The following is an 18,384-nucleotide window of genomic DNA, read 5'->3' as shown; positions in this document are numbered from 1 at the left end:
CAGTCATGAAACTGGTTTTCAAAGCTTCTCTGATGCGTGTCGTGCCCTCCTGTGCTCTTCTAACCGCCCTGGTGTCTGGCTGCGCGTAACCAGCAGCCAGGCGATTTGCCTCAACCTCCCACCCCGCCATAAACGTCTCCCCCTTACTCTCACAGATATTGTGGAGCACACAGCAAGCAGTAATAACAGTGGGAATATTGGTTTCGCTGAGGTGTAAGCGAGTCAGTAAACTGCACCAGCGCACCTTTAAACATCCAAATGCACATTCTACCACCATTCTGCACTTGCTCAGCCTGTAGTTGAACAGCTCCTGACTACTGTCCAGGCTGCCTGTGTATGGCTTCATGAGCCATGGCATTAAGGGGTAGGCTGGGTCCCCAAGGATACATATAGGCATTTCAACGTCCCCAACAGTTATTTTCTGGTCTGGGAATAAAGTCCCTTCCTGCAGCTTTTGAAACAGACCAGAGTTCCTGAAGATGTGAGCGTCATGTACCTTTCCCGGCCATCCCACGTTGATGTTGGTGAAACGTCCCTTGTGATCCACCAGAGCTTGCAGCACTATTGAAAAGTACCCCTTGCGGTTTATGTACTCGCCGGCTTGGTGCTCCGGTGCCAAGATAGGGATATGGGTTGCATCTATGGCCCCACCACAGTTAGGGAATCCCATTGCAGCAAAGCCATCCACTATGACCTGCACATTTCCCAGGGTCACTACCCTTGATATCAGCAGATCTTTGATTGCGTGGGCTACTTGCATCACAGCAGCCCCCACAGTAGATTTGCCCACTCCAAATTGATTCCCAACTAACTGGTAGCTGTCTGGCGTTGCAAGCTTCCACAGGGCTATCGCCACTCGCTTCTCAACTGTGAGGGCTGCTCTCATCTTGGTATTATTGCGCCTCAGGGCAGGGGAAAGCAAGTCACAAAGTTCCATGAAAGTGCCCTTACGCATGCGAAAGTTTCGCAGCCACTGGGAATCGTCCCGGACCTGCAACACTATGCTGTCCCACCAGTCTGTGCTTGTTTCCCGAGCCCAGAATCGGCGTTCCACAGCATGAACCTGCCCCATTAGCACCATGATGCATGCATTGGCAGGGCCCATGCTTTCAGAGAAATCTGTGTCCATGTCCTGATCACTCATGTGAACACGCTGACATCGCCTCCTCGGCCGGTATCGCTCTGCCAGGTTCTGGTGCTGCACATACTGCTGGATAATGCGTGTGGTGTTTAATGTGCTCCTAATTGCCAAAGTGAGCTGAGCGGGCTCCATGCTTGCCGTGGTATGGCTTCTGCACAGGTAACTCAGGAAAAAAGGCGCGAAACTATTGTCTGCCCTTGCTTTCACGGAGGGAGGGAGGGAACGGGGGCCTGATGATATGTACCCAGAACCACCCGCGACAATGTTTTAGCCCCATCAGGCATTGGGATCTCAACCCAGAATTCCAATGAGCAGCGGAGACTGCGGGAACTGTGGGATAGCCACGCACAGTGCAACGCTCCGGAAGTCGACTCTAGCCTCGGTACTGTGGAAGCACTCCGCCGAATTAATGCACTTAATGCACTTAGAGCATTTTCTGTGGGGACACACACACTCGAATATATAAAACCGATTTCTAAAAAACCGACTTCTATAAATTCGACCTAATTCCGTAGTGTAGACATACACTTAGACTTTGATTCAACACAAGCCCTTCCAGGAGAAGCTTCCAGAAAAATTGCTATCTCATGCCCTCTCCCAAGGCAGCTTTGCCCACTTTTGGGCTGTACTGGCCAACTCCAGTCCCCTCAGAAGAATGAAGCTCTGAATACTTTGTGCCAGTGCAAACCTCCCTTCAGGCAGAATTCTACCACTGGAGGCTCACAGTCTTGTGTTATGCTGGAAGAAGTTGTTGTAGCCTATGGCTAAATCAAGTCTTATTAATAGATTTATTGTATGTGATCCTAAGAACACAATAAGGTGTTTGCAGATGAATAATACAATATACAAGCCTTGGTAGTGCAACTTCTCTGTAAATGTAAAAAATGAGTCATTTCCTAACTGAAATTATACTCTGGGTATGTACTGATGGTTTGCTCAAATCATGAAGTAGATTCCTAGAATAACTGAGATCTCTGCAGATGAGATAACTCTGGCTAAATTTACTATGCAAACATTAAACATACCACACTTTTCAAAGAACTCTGCAGTATTCCTGCCAAATTGTAAGAAAAATCCTCTACTTGAGAGCTTACACTGAGGTCCCTTTGGACAGCCATTGGTGGCTTTTCAGGCAGAAGCTAAGGATCCCACAGCATTTTCCAAATTCAAAGGGCAAATCTAATATCCTAGCCATCTTCTGTAGCTTATAAAATATGTCATAAGCACCTAGCTTATTGTTTTCAAAGTGCTTTTGAATTCATGCTGTATGAACCATTCAATGTAAATATACATTCTAGGTTGTTCCATTCATTATGTATGCTTTTCTGTGCAGAAAAATGTTCATTGTGTATGTTTTTCTGTGCAGAAAGACTAACTGAATACTTTCAGCCTGAATGACTTGTTAGATGAAGGGAAACTTCACAAGGCGTACACTAAATCTTCCCATGAACTGATCATGCAACCTGTACTGCTATCTCAGTCATGTCCAACCTGGGGTGCAAGACAGCAAGCCCAAGAACCAAATCCTGGTTTCTCTCATGGCAGTGCAAGCAGCCAATCTGTATTCTCAGGACAGCACTGATGTCATAGATTTGGGAATGGACTTCAGGAGCACCACACCTACATGGACATGAGCACTGTAATTTATACAACAATACACCTCAGTATTGTACACTATGAGAAAAACAGATGATGCAACATCAGGGCTGCATCCTGCAAGGTACTGAGCACATCCTGAAGAGTGCTCAGTGTCCCTTCGATTCCCCTTGAAATCAACATCAGCTGCACTTTGCACTTTTCTGTGACAATCCCTAAGAGCTTAAAAATGCAGACTTCCAACAGTACTTCGAGGCTGGGACTTTCAAGGGGGGCCAAGAGCTTCAACACCCAGGTTTGTCTGTTCTACATTTTAAAACTGTGGCAGAGAGTCTCAGAGCCAGGGTCTACAGACTTCGGCTTGTGCTATGGTACTAAAAACAGCTGTATAGGCACTGGGGCTTGGCTGGGGGCTGGGCTCACAAGTCTGGAGCGGGAGGTGAAATTCAGTGGCAGCTGGGTGCCTTAGGTTCCCCTGAAAATCCTAGTCCTAGTTCATAAAAAAGTCTTTTACAATCCAAGTTTAACATTACTAAACACCTGCTTCATTTGTTTAATAGACAGCAACTTACTAATTTTAATAAAAGCTGCAGAATTGGAGGTATTGTTCTGTGGAATTGTGCTGTGCATAACAGGTGGTGCATAACAGGTGATTCACAACACAGTTTATTAGTTGCAAAAGTATCTCCATGCTCTTCCCAGCAGCTGTAGCATTTCACCAACACATTTCAAACAGAACTCATGAGAAATGTGTTGCGTCCTAACTGATTAGGGGCTTCTGGAATGAACCACACAGATGCAGTAAAGTAAGATTCCACAGACCACTGGTTTAATCCTGTAACTCACAAAACACAAATTCAACATGCAGCTTCCCCTTGTCAACTCTCTAATCCAAATCAAAACCTGGAATGGACTCACATGACCCAGCTGCTATTCTCGGTACTTTAAAAGACCAGCATGGACAATGGAATGGATTCGCCATAAACATGACATCCTTCCTTTTCCCCCCACTAACTTTAAATTAAACAACAATTATTAAGCTCACCACTTTGAAATACATCCACCTAATGAATAAAATACAAGCAGCACAGAATAAATGAAGCAACGTCAAAAGTTTGATGATTGTTCAACACATTCACAAAAACACTTATGTTTAAGGCTAAGATTTTGTCATTGTTTTTAGTAAAAGTCACGGACAGGTCACAAGCAATAAACAAAAATTCATGGAAGCCATGACCTATCCGTGACTTTTACTAAAAATGACTGTGACAAAATGGGAAGTGGGGGCGTGGGGGGATCTAACACCCACAGTTTTCTGCAGCAGCTCCATGGTTTCCCCCGCCACCATGGTGGCTAGGAGCTGCAGGGTTCCCCCTCCATTCACAACAGCTGGAAGCTGCAGGGGGGGGAGGCTCCACCCACAGTGGCAGGAAGCTGCAAGTTGACCATATTTGCCAAAGAGAAAATGGGACACCCCCAGCTGCTTGCCCAGGCCCTCCCTCCCTCCCACCCCAAGGCTGTCACCTGTGGCTAGAACCTTGGGGAGGGCCCCTCTGGCAGCCCCTGGGGCTGAAGCAGAAAATGTCAGGGAGGTCTCTGGAAGTCTGTCACGGATTCTGTGACCTCCGTGACATAAACATAGCCTTACTTATGTTATGTAGTCCTTCAAATGCACTGGAGGTTGACGGCCACTTCTTTTTGAGTGACTTTCAACCTCTGGAGCACAGCGGGTTAACTTGCTCACTTGCGTTGGAGAGAGTACAAGGGGTTTAGTGTGTAAGGTTGTCATCATCATCATCTTGTACCGTGAGAATATGAGTGCCACAAAGTGGTTTGATGTGAGATGCATTTTGTGTGACTTCATGGGGTCCTCTCTGAGCACTGACCATTGTGCCTCTGACCACTGTGGTCTTGTAAAGCTCAGGAAAGAAGGGCATAGAGAGTTTGTTGCTCAGATGAAAGTTTCTGGCAAGAACTACATCTCCCACATTGAAAGAAGTGGTCTTGGCCTGCGCTGGTCGGCATATCTTTTCATGACAAGGTTCGCTTTGTTGTCAAGTTGATGTAGAGGTTCATCATCTGCTCTTCTCTCAACTTGTGGCAGTTTTGTTCTTAATTGTCTGCTGAACAAAAGAGATGTTGGTGCCATGCTGGTTGAACAGTGGCGAGTGGTTTGATAATTGAGGAGGAAATTAAATAACTCCAATCCATCAGCTGCAGCAATTCGTAGTGCTTTCTTGATTGGTCGCATAAACCTCTCATCTTCTCCGTTGGCTTGCAGCCACTGCAGAGTAAGTTTGAAACCAAGAGATTCTGCAAATTGAGCGAACTGCAAGTCTTGAAATGGTCAGTTTTAATAACAGCAGGTATGCCATACACTGACAAAATCTTGTCTAGTTTGGGTACAACAGCATCAGCAGAAGTGGTGATGATCATTTCAACTTCAGGGTAACGAGAATAGCAGTATCTAATAACCAATAAATGTTTTCCATTAGGGAGATCACAAAAATTCATGCTAACTTCTGTCCCTGGGGATGTGGGCAGAAGAGACATATAGAGGAAGAATGTGGTTTTCCAGAACTGCTGCCTGGTATAGTCTGCAGGACTTAAGGAGAGTTTCAGGAAGGCTATCAATTCTCGGGAACCAGGCTTTTTCTCTGAGCAGGAATTTTGTTTTTACCAGTCCCTGGTGACCTTTGAGAGACAAATCAAATGTGTGATCCCACAACAAATGCAGAATAACAAGTCTTGTATCTTCGAGTAGGAGGTCATAGTCCATGACAGTAAGTTCACCTTTAACATGGGCAAATGATCATAGAACAGCTTGTATTTCAGGAGTCAAACGTTGTAGACTATGCAGTTCTTTCCAGTCATCACTTCAAGTGGTTTTGATGATCATTTGGAGCAGGGGCGGGCAAACCTTTTGGCCCGAGGGCCACATCGCAATTGCAAAACTGTATGGAGGGCCGGGTAGGGAAGGTTGAGCCTCCCCAAAGAAGCCTGGCCCCAGCACCAATCTCACCCCCAAATGCCCTCCTCAGAACCCCTGACCCATCCAACCCCCTCTGCTCCTTGTCCCCTGACCGCCCCCTCCCAGGACCCCCCACATCTCACCACCACCCCAGAACCCCACTCACTATCCAACCCCCCCCCGTTCCCTGTCCCCTGACTGCCCCGAACCCTATCCACACCCCCGCCCCCTGAGACTCCCAGGCCTATCCAACCCCCTCCCCCGTTCCCCGTCCCCTGACCGCGCCCCCAGAACCTCCACCCCATCCAACCCCGCCCCCGCTCCCTGTCCCCTGACTGCTCCCCAGGACCCCCTTATCCAACCCCCCACTCCCCGCCCCCTTACCATAGCTCTCAGAATGGCAGGAGCTCGCAGCCCCGCCGCCCAACCGGAGCCAGCCACAATGCTGCGCTGCCCAGCAGGAGCGGTGGGGCAGAACGCTGGCGGCATGGTGACATGAGGTTTGGGGAGGACAGCAGGGGAAGGGCCTGGGGCTAACCTCCCAGGCTGGGAGTTCAGGGGGCGGGCAGGATGGTCCCATGGGCAGGATGTGGCCCGAGGGCCGCAGTTTGCCCACCTCTGATTTGGAGACGTGTCAGACTCTGCAGCTGTCTTTATCTGTTGTAACAATAGAGCTTTGTGAATGGTGTCTGAGAAGAGGAAGTTATTAAATGCTTCTGCTTTCTCCATAGTGTTGTGATTAAGTGTTTCAGGAATAGGGTGCCTGGAGAAGTAGTCAGCATGGTTATCCGTTCCAGGCCAATAAATAACTTTGTGGTTGTAATCTTGTAGTTTGAGCACCCACCGCTCAATGAGCGTTGGTGGGCAAAAAGAGGCATCATTGATCATAGGTTGGTTCAAGGGACTTACGATCAGTCAGAATCATGAAATGACATCTGTAAATGTATAAATGAAAATGGGAACATCCCCAGGCTACAGCAAGAGCTTCTCTTTCTGTCTGAGAGTATCATTGTTCCATGGGTGAAAGAGCCTTTCTGCCATAAGCAATGGTGTAAATTCGACCACATTGGTCAACTTGTGTCAGGACTGCTTCTAATCCAACAGGGTTAGCATCTACTAAAAGTTAAATTCTCTTACTGGAGTCAAAATATGACATGACTACATCATGGGTAAGGGATTTCTTTGATTTGTCAAATACATTTTGATGTTCATCTGACCACACCCATATGTAATCTTTCCTGGTTAGAGATCTCAGAGTCTGTGTGATAGTGCCTAATCTCAGAATGAATCTGACACAATAATTTGAAAGCCCTAGCAGCTATGAACTTCAGATGGATTCATGAACAGAGTGGCATTGTGACTGTCCTTCACTTTCTTAGGATCTTCAGAGATGCCATCTTTGGAGAATGTGTATCCAAAAAATTCTAATGTGGGTTTATTATACTCACATTTGTCTGGGTTTAACATGAGATTCTGCTCCTGCACTCATTCAAAAACAGCTGCTAGTCGGTGTCGTGCTCTTCAGATGTGGTGCCAAATTCTAATATGTCATCACTCACATTCAGAACTTCAGGGATTCCAGCTAGTACCTCACTTATGGTGCTTTGAAATATTTCTATGGCTGAAGAAATGCCCAAACTGAGTCATTTACATAGGCCCACAGATGGTGATGTTTGTTATGTACCTTTACTCAGGGTGGAGCTCAAGTTGATGGTTTCCTGCTCTGTTTGCAGCTAACTAAACTCTCTCTAGTTCAAACCAAAACCTGAATGAACTCATGCGACCCAGCTGCTATACTCAGTATTCTAAAAGACCAGCACAGATCATAGAATGGATTCTCCATAAACACTACAAAATGCATGTAATCTAAATTGCAATCAGGACAATACTCTCAGAAAGGCCTTGAAGGTACAATAATTTGTTGTAGCAAAACATACTACATTCATCTGTAATTAAAATGTAACAATCAACTTTAAATATCTTTCTTGGGTTATAGAAAGGATTTACAGGGAAGGAGATGATATACTATGATATTGCTTGATGGATGTTAAAGGCAATTCTAGTTAAACAACAACAATACGGATAGGGTGCATGACATGGGCAGGGTGTGTACATCTAAATTACGTTATGAAATATCATTTATGGGCCAGATTCTCTCCCCAGTCTGATCCCTAAGCAGCACTCAATGGCACAAAGGAACCAGATGCAGTCCAGCTGAAAATTTCCCCAGCAGAGTTCTCAGCTGGCATAAAGCTAGCTTACATGGTTCCTCCTCCCATCCTTGGTGTAAGGACTGTGCCAGGGTGTCTCTGCACATAGGGATTCTCAACTGGCAGATGGCCCCTATACCAGTTGGCAGTGGTCCCCAAGAGACTGTCTGACAGCTGACATTTACCAGAGTGCAGCAGCAATGCAGCCACACCTCACACACCCCTTACACCAGGGATGGGGTGTGGGAGCTAATACAGGGGCAATCTAGGGGCTGTTCTAACCTGCCCAAGGACCAGGGTTGAAGCTACACATGGCAAAGAATCAGAGAGCTATACCATTTTTCTGAGGAACACGCCTCCCTTTTCTATGCAAAGCAGATCTTGGTACAGGAGAGAATCTTCCCCTATTGGTCTAATCCAGTGCCCTCTGAAGTCAATGGAAATACTCCCAAACTGTTCGCATCAAAATGATCCTGTTGTGCAGAGAGGCGCTCCAGCCAAATCCCTGACTACACACACTCCTGAACAGGATGGTGTTGGAAATTTAGATACAAACTGGCTTGAACCCATTTCTGCTGTTTTGTAATCATAATGGTATTTAACCTATGATGAAAATTCAAACAGACACGTTTTGGACATGCATTAATGTTCGTATTTAATTTCTCATTTTGCAGTATTATTTAACAGCAAATGATGGGCAAACCTCAAAGAATTAGAGGATCAGTTTATACAAACACCCAAAAGGTCAGATGCTAATCCAGACTTTATCTGAACTACACTGTTTAAACTTCAGAGGGCTGCAAAACTGGACTGAAATCTCACTGGAATAGGTTTACTTTCAACTTTTTAAAAAGATAGATGTCTTCATCAGGCTATTTTGGATTGTGCTTGATGGTGGGACTAGAAGAAGGTATCTATATTTAGGAATAAGCATGCTATATTCTTAGCTGTACCTGTTAGAGAACAGCACACATATTCAACAGTAGCTGAGGGGCCAAAGTGAAACATGTAGCAGGGCAATATCTATCACCATAGTTAATGGTAAGTACCAATGGACATTTAAATGGACATTCAGTACTGCTCAGCAAGTAGTTGCTGAGTGCCTTCTGGTTCACTGTTACTGTAAATCAGAAGTCTCTTACTTTTTCACTTGTCTTTCTTTTAGGCATACACAACAAAGTAAGAAATTTAAGGCATCCATCTTCTGATAAACTATGTTGACTTTCACTTCTGTGTAAAGCAAGATTAGGAAAAGCCACAATGAGATATTTAATGAACACACAGAATATTTTGTATTGGGAGGTCTATTGTATTGCTGGTTACCACCTGTCCCTTCAACCATGTTTTGGCTACTAAGGAGAAAGGGCCAAGTTATGCTAAAATTTGTGTTACCAATTTGGTAACATTTTGGTTACCAAAATTTGGTAATGGTTGTTGATCGTAAGTGCTATCAATCCTGCCTTTTAATATTAGTGTAGGACCAGCCTAGGAGACAATAATAGATGGCTTTCCACAGAAAAAGACAAAAATTGTTTTTCTGTGGGTTCAGTGTCCCACAAGTTGGTGCAACATGGGGACCATATTTACTTGACATTTCATAATGAGGAGAAAAATTGATTACTGAAGTATGTCCAAACCACACTCACCAGTGTACTTGGCCAATCTGTGTTTCAAGTGGGGATGCCTAAATTAGATTTGTTTTCACTAAACAAGAACTCTAGAGAGATCCAAGCCACCTTTTCTATGTGAAAATCAGGTATACTGAAGACAATCACTGAAACTGTTGGACAAAGTTGGAAAGAAAAATAGAAGAAGAGGATTTGCCCTTTGGCCTGTGATTCCCAAAGCTCTGGAGCCATCTAATTTGAGAGAGCTAGAAATCCATAGAATTTCATTTATCTTCTCTCTTTCTTACATAGGTTGCTAGCTCTTTCCTCATTAAGATAGCCCTGAAAACATAAACATCAATATTAACAGATGTAAACTAATCATGGGGGTTGAAAAGAACAAGTAGCCAAGTTTCACTTCTGCAGGTGGGGGAATAATTTAAACAGGCCTGTTCACAAATGGTAAAGGTAACTCTGATTCTGGGGAGAGACAGAGGCTTTCCCAGTATTGATTTTTGTTTACTTGTTGAAGAATTTCATAAATTTGCTAGTTTGATTTAATGTAGCTAGCAGTGATTTTTTTAAATGAAAGGTTACCTGAACCATTCAATATGCATAAATGTGTATACACTTCAAAGAGAATTTACAAAACCAAATAAGAAGATTGGACTCACATATTATCTGGATGAGTCTCATCAACCACACCCTTGCATCCCATGACACTAGTTCAAGAATCATGATGGTTTTGAAATTTTCCAATTTAAGTTTCATTTCCTCATACCTACCTACCCTGACTAAACAAAATTATAGTGGTGCACTCATTTGAATATGCTGTAAGTTTCAAACAGCACAGTAGGAAACCTCCAGGAGTACAATCTGAGCAGTATAAACACTTTCTTGTATAATCAGATTTAACTTTTGAGGTCTAAATTGGATCTCATGTATAGTAGCTGATTTTGAAAGATAAATCCACAATTTCAAGAGTATTTGATATCAGTGCTAGGCCTACAGTATTTCCCATATCTCAAAAAAGTAGAATCTATAAACTACAGGTAAGCAATTGTTAAACATAGCATTGTACTTTTGGCATAGCTAATTAATCCATTGGTGCTAGTATCAGGAAATCCTAACTCACAGCACTAATTAAGAAGTTTGTTTCTCTCTGTTGTAGTATGAAGTTATCTTTCTATATAGCATTCCTGAGATACTCAACCAGTGTAAATTGGGGTATATCATAAAGGTGTGGCTGCTCCATAGCATCCCCTGTTGGCCAAGCATAGCTCTGCCAGCACTCCCTTCCTCAGTTTCCCTCCCCAAGGTGAGCCTACTCAGCCCTCCACACACACATCTGTGCTGGAGATATGGCTTAGCCCTCTCGCCAAGTCACAACAAACATAATCCCTTCCAGAGTACCAAGAGTCCAAACTAAAAAGTGCCCACCACACATAAAGGTCCCTCTGCCCTTTGGGTCTTCTCTTCAGCCCACTCTTTGGGCCCTGCTGCTTGCCCTTTCTGGGTTCTGTGTCTCATATACTTCCCAGCTCTCATGTTGTTTCCCTCTGGAATACCCTTTTCCTTACATGCCCTGGTTCAGGACAAACTACTCACTGGCCATCTGGGGTTCCAACTCCTGATAGGGTTCACTCTTAGTCCTTTGATAAGGTCCAGGTGTCAATTAATCTATCTCCTGCCCCTCCATAGTCTCACCTTCTCAGGCTGGGAAGCAAATAATTATGGCACAGATGTGGCTGGCCCAATATCCCCATAAAGGAGCGAAGGTAGCACCACTGATTTCAGTGGACGCACACTGATTTGTCACCATCATCCTTGCTCCTCCTACATAAATTATAATGGCTTACATCCAAATATCTTGCTGGCTATATCTGTTACATGGTAAAGTCCATCCAAGACCTTCAGTCCCAATCTTCTAATACATACTGTTGCAGCTAAATATATTTGCTTAAACAGAAATAGTACTATTTTAATCTTCCTTGATTATTTGATACTGCTTTTTACAGGTGCATAGATCTGAAAAGAAAAATGTCATGCACATCATCATCTACAAAGGTGAAACCTTCTGGAGAAACCAGAAGAAACTTTAATATGTAAGGCTCCCAACCTGCATTCAGATCTATGAAGGCAGACTCCTACATGCCTGCCGCCCTATTGTCAGGCACAGAGGTCTACCCACACGGATCCAATTGCAAGAGGATGGTCTAAATATTTTCGGTGGCAGGGTAAGAAATTGATTGAACAGTTATAATTACAACTCTAACAGTGTCTCAACAGTGAGCTGTAGTTAACCTTCCCTGCTTTAGATTTGGGACTACATTCTTCACCAAACAGAACGGTGTGCCTAGCCTATTTTCCTCTGTGTTGCCAGGTTACTAATTACTCAGTCTGGAAAAATGTGTACAACTAGTGACTTGCCCTCCTACACATGGAATAAAATCACTTCACTTAAATCAGACCACAATGTAACTTCCTGTACAGATTGTGGTATTTATAACTTGGTAATCTACCCGTTGTACTTCAGTTACTGACAATGATCCTAAACGTTACGTTTTCCTTACACTGTGTAGATTCATTTTCCTAGTGGAATGAGAGATTTTAAACGTTGACTAGACTAACAACATAATGGAAAACAGATGTGTTCTCTTCTCAGACATTTTTATATGGGGAAAGCCAGCTCTGCACTTTGTCACGTGGTAGCTCTCTTTGTCTATCCCTGGAGTGATCTATGTGAACATTATATCAGTGTGATTTGGGCTTTTTTAATGTAACTTCTTTTCCAGTGGGTCAGGCTTTGGGTCATGATGAATGTTGATGCAATATTAGTCTGCTCTTACAGTAAAATTTCTGCAGGTAGCAGTAAATTCTGGTTCCAGGAGAAACAGAAAAATATGCATAATGTTCACATTAGCCTAATTGCAGAAACATACCACAGCAATGAGTAGTGTTTTGGCAGAGTGTAAAAGCAAGGGAACTTCTACTAGACTGATTCTCCTGCACTGTGTAATACTGGCCTAAGTGCATTACTGTATAAGTTTTTAGGAGACTGTGCCCTTGTTCTATAGCATCTGCCCAGATCTTTGCTCCAGGAATGGAGGAGCAGAGTTAGGGCTATGTGCCTGATACATTCCCTGTGAGTGACCGGGCAGGGAAGGATGGCAAGGCAGGATAGGTGAGACCTATAGTTCCACTTCTACCTTGTGTGCCAGTCAGCAGAGCTGGCTGAATGACAGATAGGGAGTAAGCTGTACCCTGAAACAGGTGATATAAATTATTGCCCCTACCTCACTGCAGCACAAGATAAATGAGGCCTGTCGGAGGAAACTCCCCCATACTCAAAGTTAAGCCTAAAAACTGCCCCTCAGACAGCAAAATAAAAAGTGAATAACACTGTGAGTCCTTAGGCCTGGGGGAATATTGGCACAGGGACAAATCCTGTTTGCCTTACTCATTTGGACTAGTCACATTTATTTCAAAGTCCTCCCGAGGCTAATGTGAACAGGATATGGCCCACAGTGGGTATGTGCAATAGGCTTTCACCTCTGGAGACTTGAATCCAAATCATGACAAGCTTCACGAGTCAAAGTGAATGTGATGATCTCCTGTTCTCCATTGTGATTGTTATTTGTATTACAGTAGTGCCCAGAGGCAAGTGGTAGGCACTGTACTGCCATGTACTGCCATGCCACTGTACTGCACATATCCCAAAACTGCCATGTGTGCTAGCCTAAAGCAGCCTGTTCTACAGTCTCCTCCCTCTTTTGGGAATTGTGCAACGTTGCAGTTCAGGACTGAGGTGCATTGGAGGAAACATGCAAGGAGGCTGTTGTGCATTATTTTGGCTACTCACCTTATGGAGGAACAAAATCATTCACAAATAAAAAAAAAATTGGCCTGATTCACAAAGAGATTTTAAAAAGAAATAGGAATTAGGGTGGAATGAGCAGAATTGTGTAATTTGCCAGGAGTTCATTCAGCACTGCCACAACCCCTTTGAGAATTTGTAAATAGTTCCCTGGTTATTTATGCATATAGGGTCAATTCCTCATTCCACTGATGTCAATGGGACTTTTTGGGCGGTGCAGGGGAGCGTGGGGGGAGAGGAAGTCTCCATCATGGTTTTAGTAATATACCACTAACACCTTACCAAGGAAAAAACCTACACCTCAGCTGTTCCTTACTGTGAGTTAGCATGAATAACTGCCTGCAAAAGGCAGGTCTAGTTATACAGTAGTGGAGCGTTTCAAGAAAAAAAACCCTGCATTTCACTACTCCTATTCTGTTGCTGCTGAATGTGAGGCACTGGATTTCTTTAGAACACTGAAGAACTACACATATGTAACTATGTTTTGAAAGACCTCTTAACTGTGCTCTTTTTTATGTTATAGAGCCAGCTTGCCTATCAGAGAGCGAACTCTGTCATCTACTTATTAACTCTTTGGGGCAGGACCATCTTTTTGTTCTGTGTTTGTATAGCACCTACCACAATGGGGCCCTGGTCCATGAATGGGGCTCTGAGGTGCATAATACAAATAAATAATAATATTATGTTTCACACATCAACAGAATGCTTTATGTTCTGCAGATTTTTTACCTCAAGCTGTCCACTTTAACTACACCTGTAATACATGTCAGTTAAGTCAATAATGCATGAGACAGAAAGAACACAGTGTGGCTTTCAGATTCTGGCTTGAGCTTGCAGGCCTGGCAATTTAAAAAAACCTCATTATTTGTAAATTGAATGGATTTCCTCTGGAATCATTGAGAGACAATAAACATGAAAGCCCACAATGCAATCTATAGCAACAGTTAGAATAATTGGAATGAATTTGTTCCATATTACTGATTGTGTGTGAACATATTTACAAAGAAGTATACTTACTTACATAAAATATTGAAAATTTAATATGAAGGGGTGCTAAAAGAATACAAGCTGTTAAAGACTAGAATGACTATCGTGTGAAACCCAAGTGACTCTTCTTCTAAATCCTACTGTTTTATGCTTTTTTTTTCCTTTGGAAATTATGGTGGCTATTTTTAAGTTAATGGGAAATATTATGTGCACACATCAAATGAGCATTAGCTCATGACCCTTAAACAGTTAGTGACTGTGAAATAGTTATTTCACCATCCTCCTATTTACTTTGCATGAATATGCTTTTTGTAGCTCCATATATAGTACGTCACTTTCCAGGGGGTCGTCTTTGTTCAGTTTTTATGTGTACATAGAATATATAAGTGTGAGCCAACTCCTATCCATAAACAAAAATATCAATATTTGTAATGATCAGCCCTTGATCATTCTTTTGAGAAATACAAACGGACATGGCTGATGTTTGCAAATATGATTTTGGATTAAGGATAGATTATCTAGTTTGGAAAAAATAAGAATCAACTGGAATCTTAGCCCAGATATTGAGCTGACCCTATTCAAAGGTTCAGATAATAATTCTCCCATCTTTTGGTGATGTCATGCAAAATCCATCTCAAGAACTCAGAAGGGCTGGCAGACTTTCCTGTGTCAATTTCTTTCTTCAGATATCATGATTTCTGGAGCTTCCTTGAGATCAGGGTCATGCAGTGCATTCTGGGCCCCTTTCACCCTGGTGAACCTCTAGAAGATATGAGATTTGATTACAACAAATGTCCTACCAGCAACTCAATGATGGGATTTATGGAGTATCACCAAAGGCAGGAGAGTCACTTGGCTATCAGAGGAGGAAAAAGAAGCAAAAAAAGGTTCATTGCGAAAATGGAACTACTAATGTACCAATAAATGCAGAATTTATACATTTTTCAGTATCATAAGAGCTCAATACTTGAACTGAAAATAACAAGATAAAAATGGATCTGTAATCATAGACATCTTTTGATAGCATCACTCGGCACTGCTATTAAAAAAGGGGAAGATGTGTGCTACATGAATGTGATACCACTGCTGGGCATTCGCACTATGGGGATGTTTCATACATGTTCGCTCTTTGCCTCTTCCCACAGAATACCAGCAATCAATAGAGCTATGACACAGCTTGTTACAGCTTCACAATGTCAGCCATGCTGGAGAGGAAAGAGCAAGAACAGTGGCATGGATCTTAGTTAACATTTGATCACTTTATAGAAAGAGGTGGGGAGATGGCAAGTTGTTCTGGTGTTTTTTGTTGTCGGATTATTTTTTTTTTAGCTTATGAAGGATGTTAGGGTTTTCAGTAGGTTGATTAGAAGTAAACTTGGCCCCGTTTTTCCCTTTGACAGTTCACTCAAATTCACAGGTCACATTTAGAGACAAATCCTTTGGCCCAAGTCGTAGCCAGCAGAAGGTCCTGAACACTATGGGAACTGAGTGGTTCTACTGTGCAGTGCAGATGTGAAGGCACTGGACAGCCTGCACAGGTGGTACAATTATGCTCTGCAGGGATGCCATCTGCCCTGGCATAGGGAGCATTGGGTGGCTCAGGGAGAGTGCAGAGACGTGGTCAGTAGATCTGTGCTATATGGATCCACTGGTTAAACCTGTTATGTAACACAGAGATGCAGCAGCTGTAGAGTCAGCTGCAGCAGGGGCCATGAAGCAAACATTTGGGGGAAGGTTTTGGATTCTCCACTTCCTCCCATACACAGAACACCTCTACACAAAGCCCATTTATTTAGAGTTTGTGCAAGGGATAGGATTTGCCTCAGAGGCTCAGAAAACGTGTTAAGATGCTTCAAATAAAAACATATACAATATATTTTCTTACCCTAATGAATCTATAGTGTGTGCAGTATTTGGCATATTAGAGATGAGAAATATATAAGTAGAGTATTGGTGAATGCAGAGGACTAGAAATATCACACTGTTATGAATATTCCTCTTTTTATGATTATACAAGGTGAAACGCTGGCCCCAGTGAAGTCAATGGAAGTTTTACCACTGAGTTTAGTGGGAGCAGGATTGCACAGAAAATGCAAGTGATTCCTTGCTCTATACATAAAACAAGAAAAAAATATATGCACGAATAATAATATAATAAAATCTTTCCCATTCATTCCCCAAAGAATCTTTTCTTCTTATTAGTACACTCTGAGAGGTTACTAAACGGTCATTAATACTTTCGCAGTCTGTAAGTTAAACATCATCCTCTTATGGGGTGTGTCTATACACACTGTTTTCAGGTATCCTGCACACCTTCAGTTCTGATATTAAGGACAAATTAAAGCTTTAATCATACAAAAAAACACATTTGTATTTTGCCTCTAGCATTGTTTGTACTAATTGCCCTATCATGCCATTCAGAACCATGAAAAACATGTTGGAGCACATGTTCTGTGTTTGTACAGTGCCTAGCACAATCGGGTCCACAACTAGGGCTCATAGGCACTATGGCAATACAAATAATAATTATGACAAAATACTGAATATCTATACTGCAATGTTATCTACATACTGTACATAAGTAGGCCATGATTTAATTGCAGTGAAACCTTTCCATGCATAATGTATAGTTTTATGCAAAATGCATTTTGCAACATAGCAAATCTTTCTAACATGTATAGGAAACTGCTTATAAGCATATATCCCAAACATGAAAGTTTTGTATTCCAGGAACTAGACAATCCCCCTGGAAAAAAATGATTCTCTGGATTTTTTAGTAAGTGTTCTATGCAGTAGCATTTTACTTGTTTTAGTTATACTGACCAGCTTAATTTACAGGACTTTATATATTCTATTTAATTTTAGCTTTCAAACATTTATTTATTAAAAATACATAGTTTGCCTTTTTAAACAATTCAGGGAACTAAATACTTTTGATGAGTTTATGCTTGATAGTTATTCTATTAGTTGTTTGCAGTGTTGTCTTTCTCATTCTATTAATTAACATTTTATAAAAATGTAAGGATAAAAAATAAAAACTCTTGGATACAAAACTTCCAGCACTAAAAACAAAGAACATTGCATTACCCCCTGAACTTTTAGTTATGTCTTTTCCCTTTCATGTAAAAATAGCTTCCTTTATACAACATGACTATTTCTTCAATAGCATTAACAGTAAGAAAAAAAAGACACACTTGTTCTGACAGATCTTCCACTGAGGAAGAGACCAGATATACTTTCTATAAGACCATCTTTCAATAGCCTATAATTTTTGGTTTAGTGTCAATCTATCAATGCTTCCTGCAATATTCATCCAGACAAGAATGGGTTTAACTATCTGTCATTTTTTTTCTAATTCTGTAAAATTACCAATGAACACTGACTTTGTTGAAACTAACTAGAACTGGTTCTCTGACTGCTATCTGGAAGAGCTTTTGTCTGATGCATTTGATCCAAAACCCATTAATATCAATTGTATGGATGAAGTTCAATCTCTGGCCTCTCAAGGGGGGCAGAAAACAAAGGAAATAACTTTGTGCACAAGGTCAAGTGCACGGAGAAGGCTGAAGTCTCCCTCCAGAGCAACAGTACAGAAACACTGGTGAGGGAGAAGACTACAGTGAGCAAAGAGAAGACCACAGGCCTAAAATGTATAGAGAATCGTTAGAATACAGTACAATAAAACAATAAAATATCAGCCAATTCAATCAACCAACCAATCTAATAGCAGCAATTATTTGTTTGTAGTGAAATATCAGATTCATAGTTTTTGTTTGGCCTTTTGAGTTACATTGAAAATGAGATTAATTAAACAATGAAAAAAAGTACATACTTGTTTTGTCCAATTGTTTCAAAATCTTTCACAATAATGGTCAGGGATGATGAAATATCGAGTGCTATCCCTTTCAAATCAAATTCAAGAATCTGTACAAAGAGAATTAGAGCAAAAACAACTGATCAATACAGCTAAAATATAAAGTACCTTAACACTATGA

At 42.1% G+C, this 18,384-nt stretch overlaps 1 protein-coding gene across 2 annotated transcripts in view; it reads right to left on the bottom strand.

Annotated features, from left to right (window-relative positions):
• Positions 1-18,384, bottom strand: part of MYOF (myoferlin) — a 115,349-nt gene that overhangs the window by 80,729 nt on the left and 16,236 nt on the right. For both annotated transcript variants that reach the window (XM_037904298.2, XM_027819380.3), the window contains exon 3: positions 18,222-18,313. In XM_037904298.2, the coding sequence (XP_037760226.1) occupies positions 18,222-18,313 (92 nt within the window). The remainder of the gene's footprint in view (positions 1-18,221; positions 18,314-18,384) is intronic.

Source organism: Chelonia mydas, chromosome 7 (genome assembly GCF_015237465.2).
Source record: "Chelonia mydas isolate rCheMyd1 chromosome 7, rCheMyd1.pri.v2, whole genome shotgun sequence".
Lineage (NCBI taxonomy): Eukaryota > Metazoa > Chordata > Testudines > Cheloniidae > Chelonia > Chelonia mydas.
This window is presented reverse-complemented; position numbering and strand designations above follow the sequence as displayed.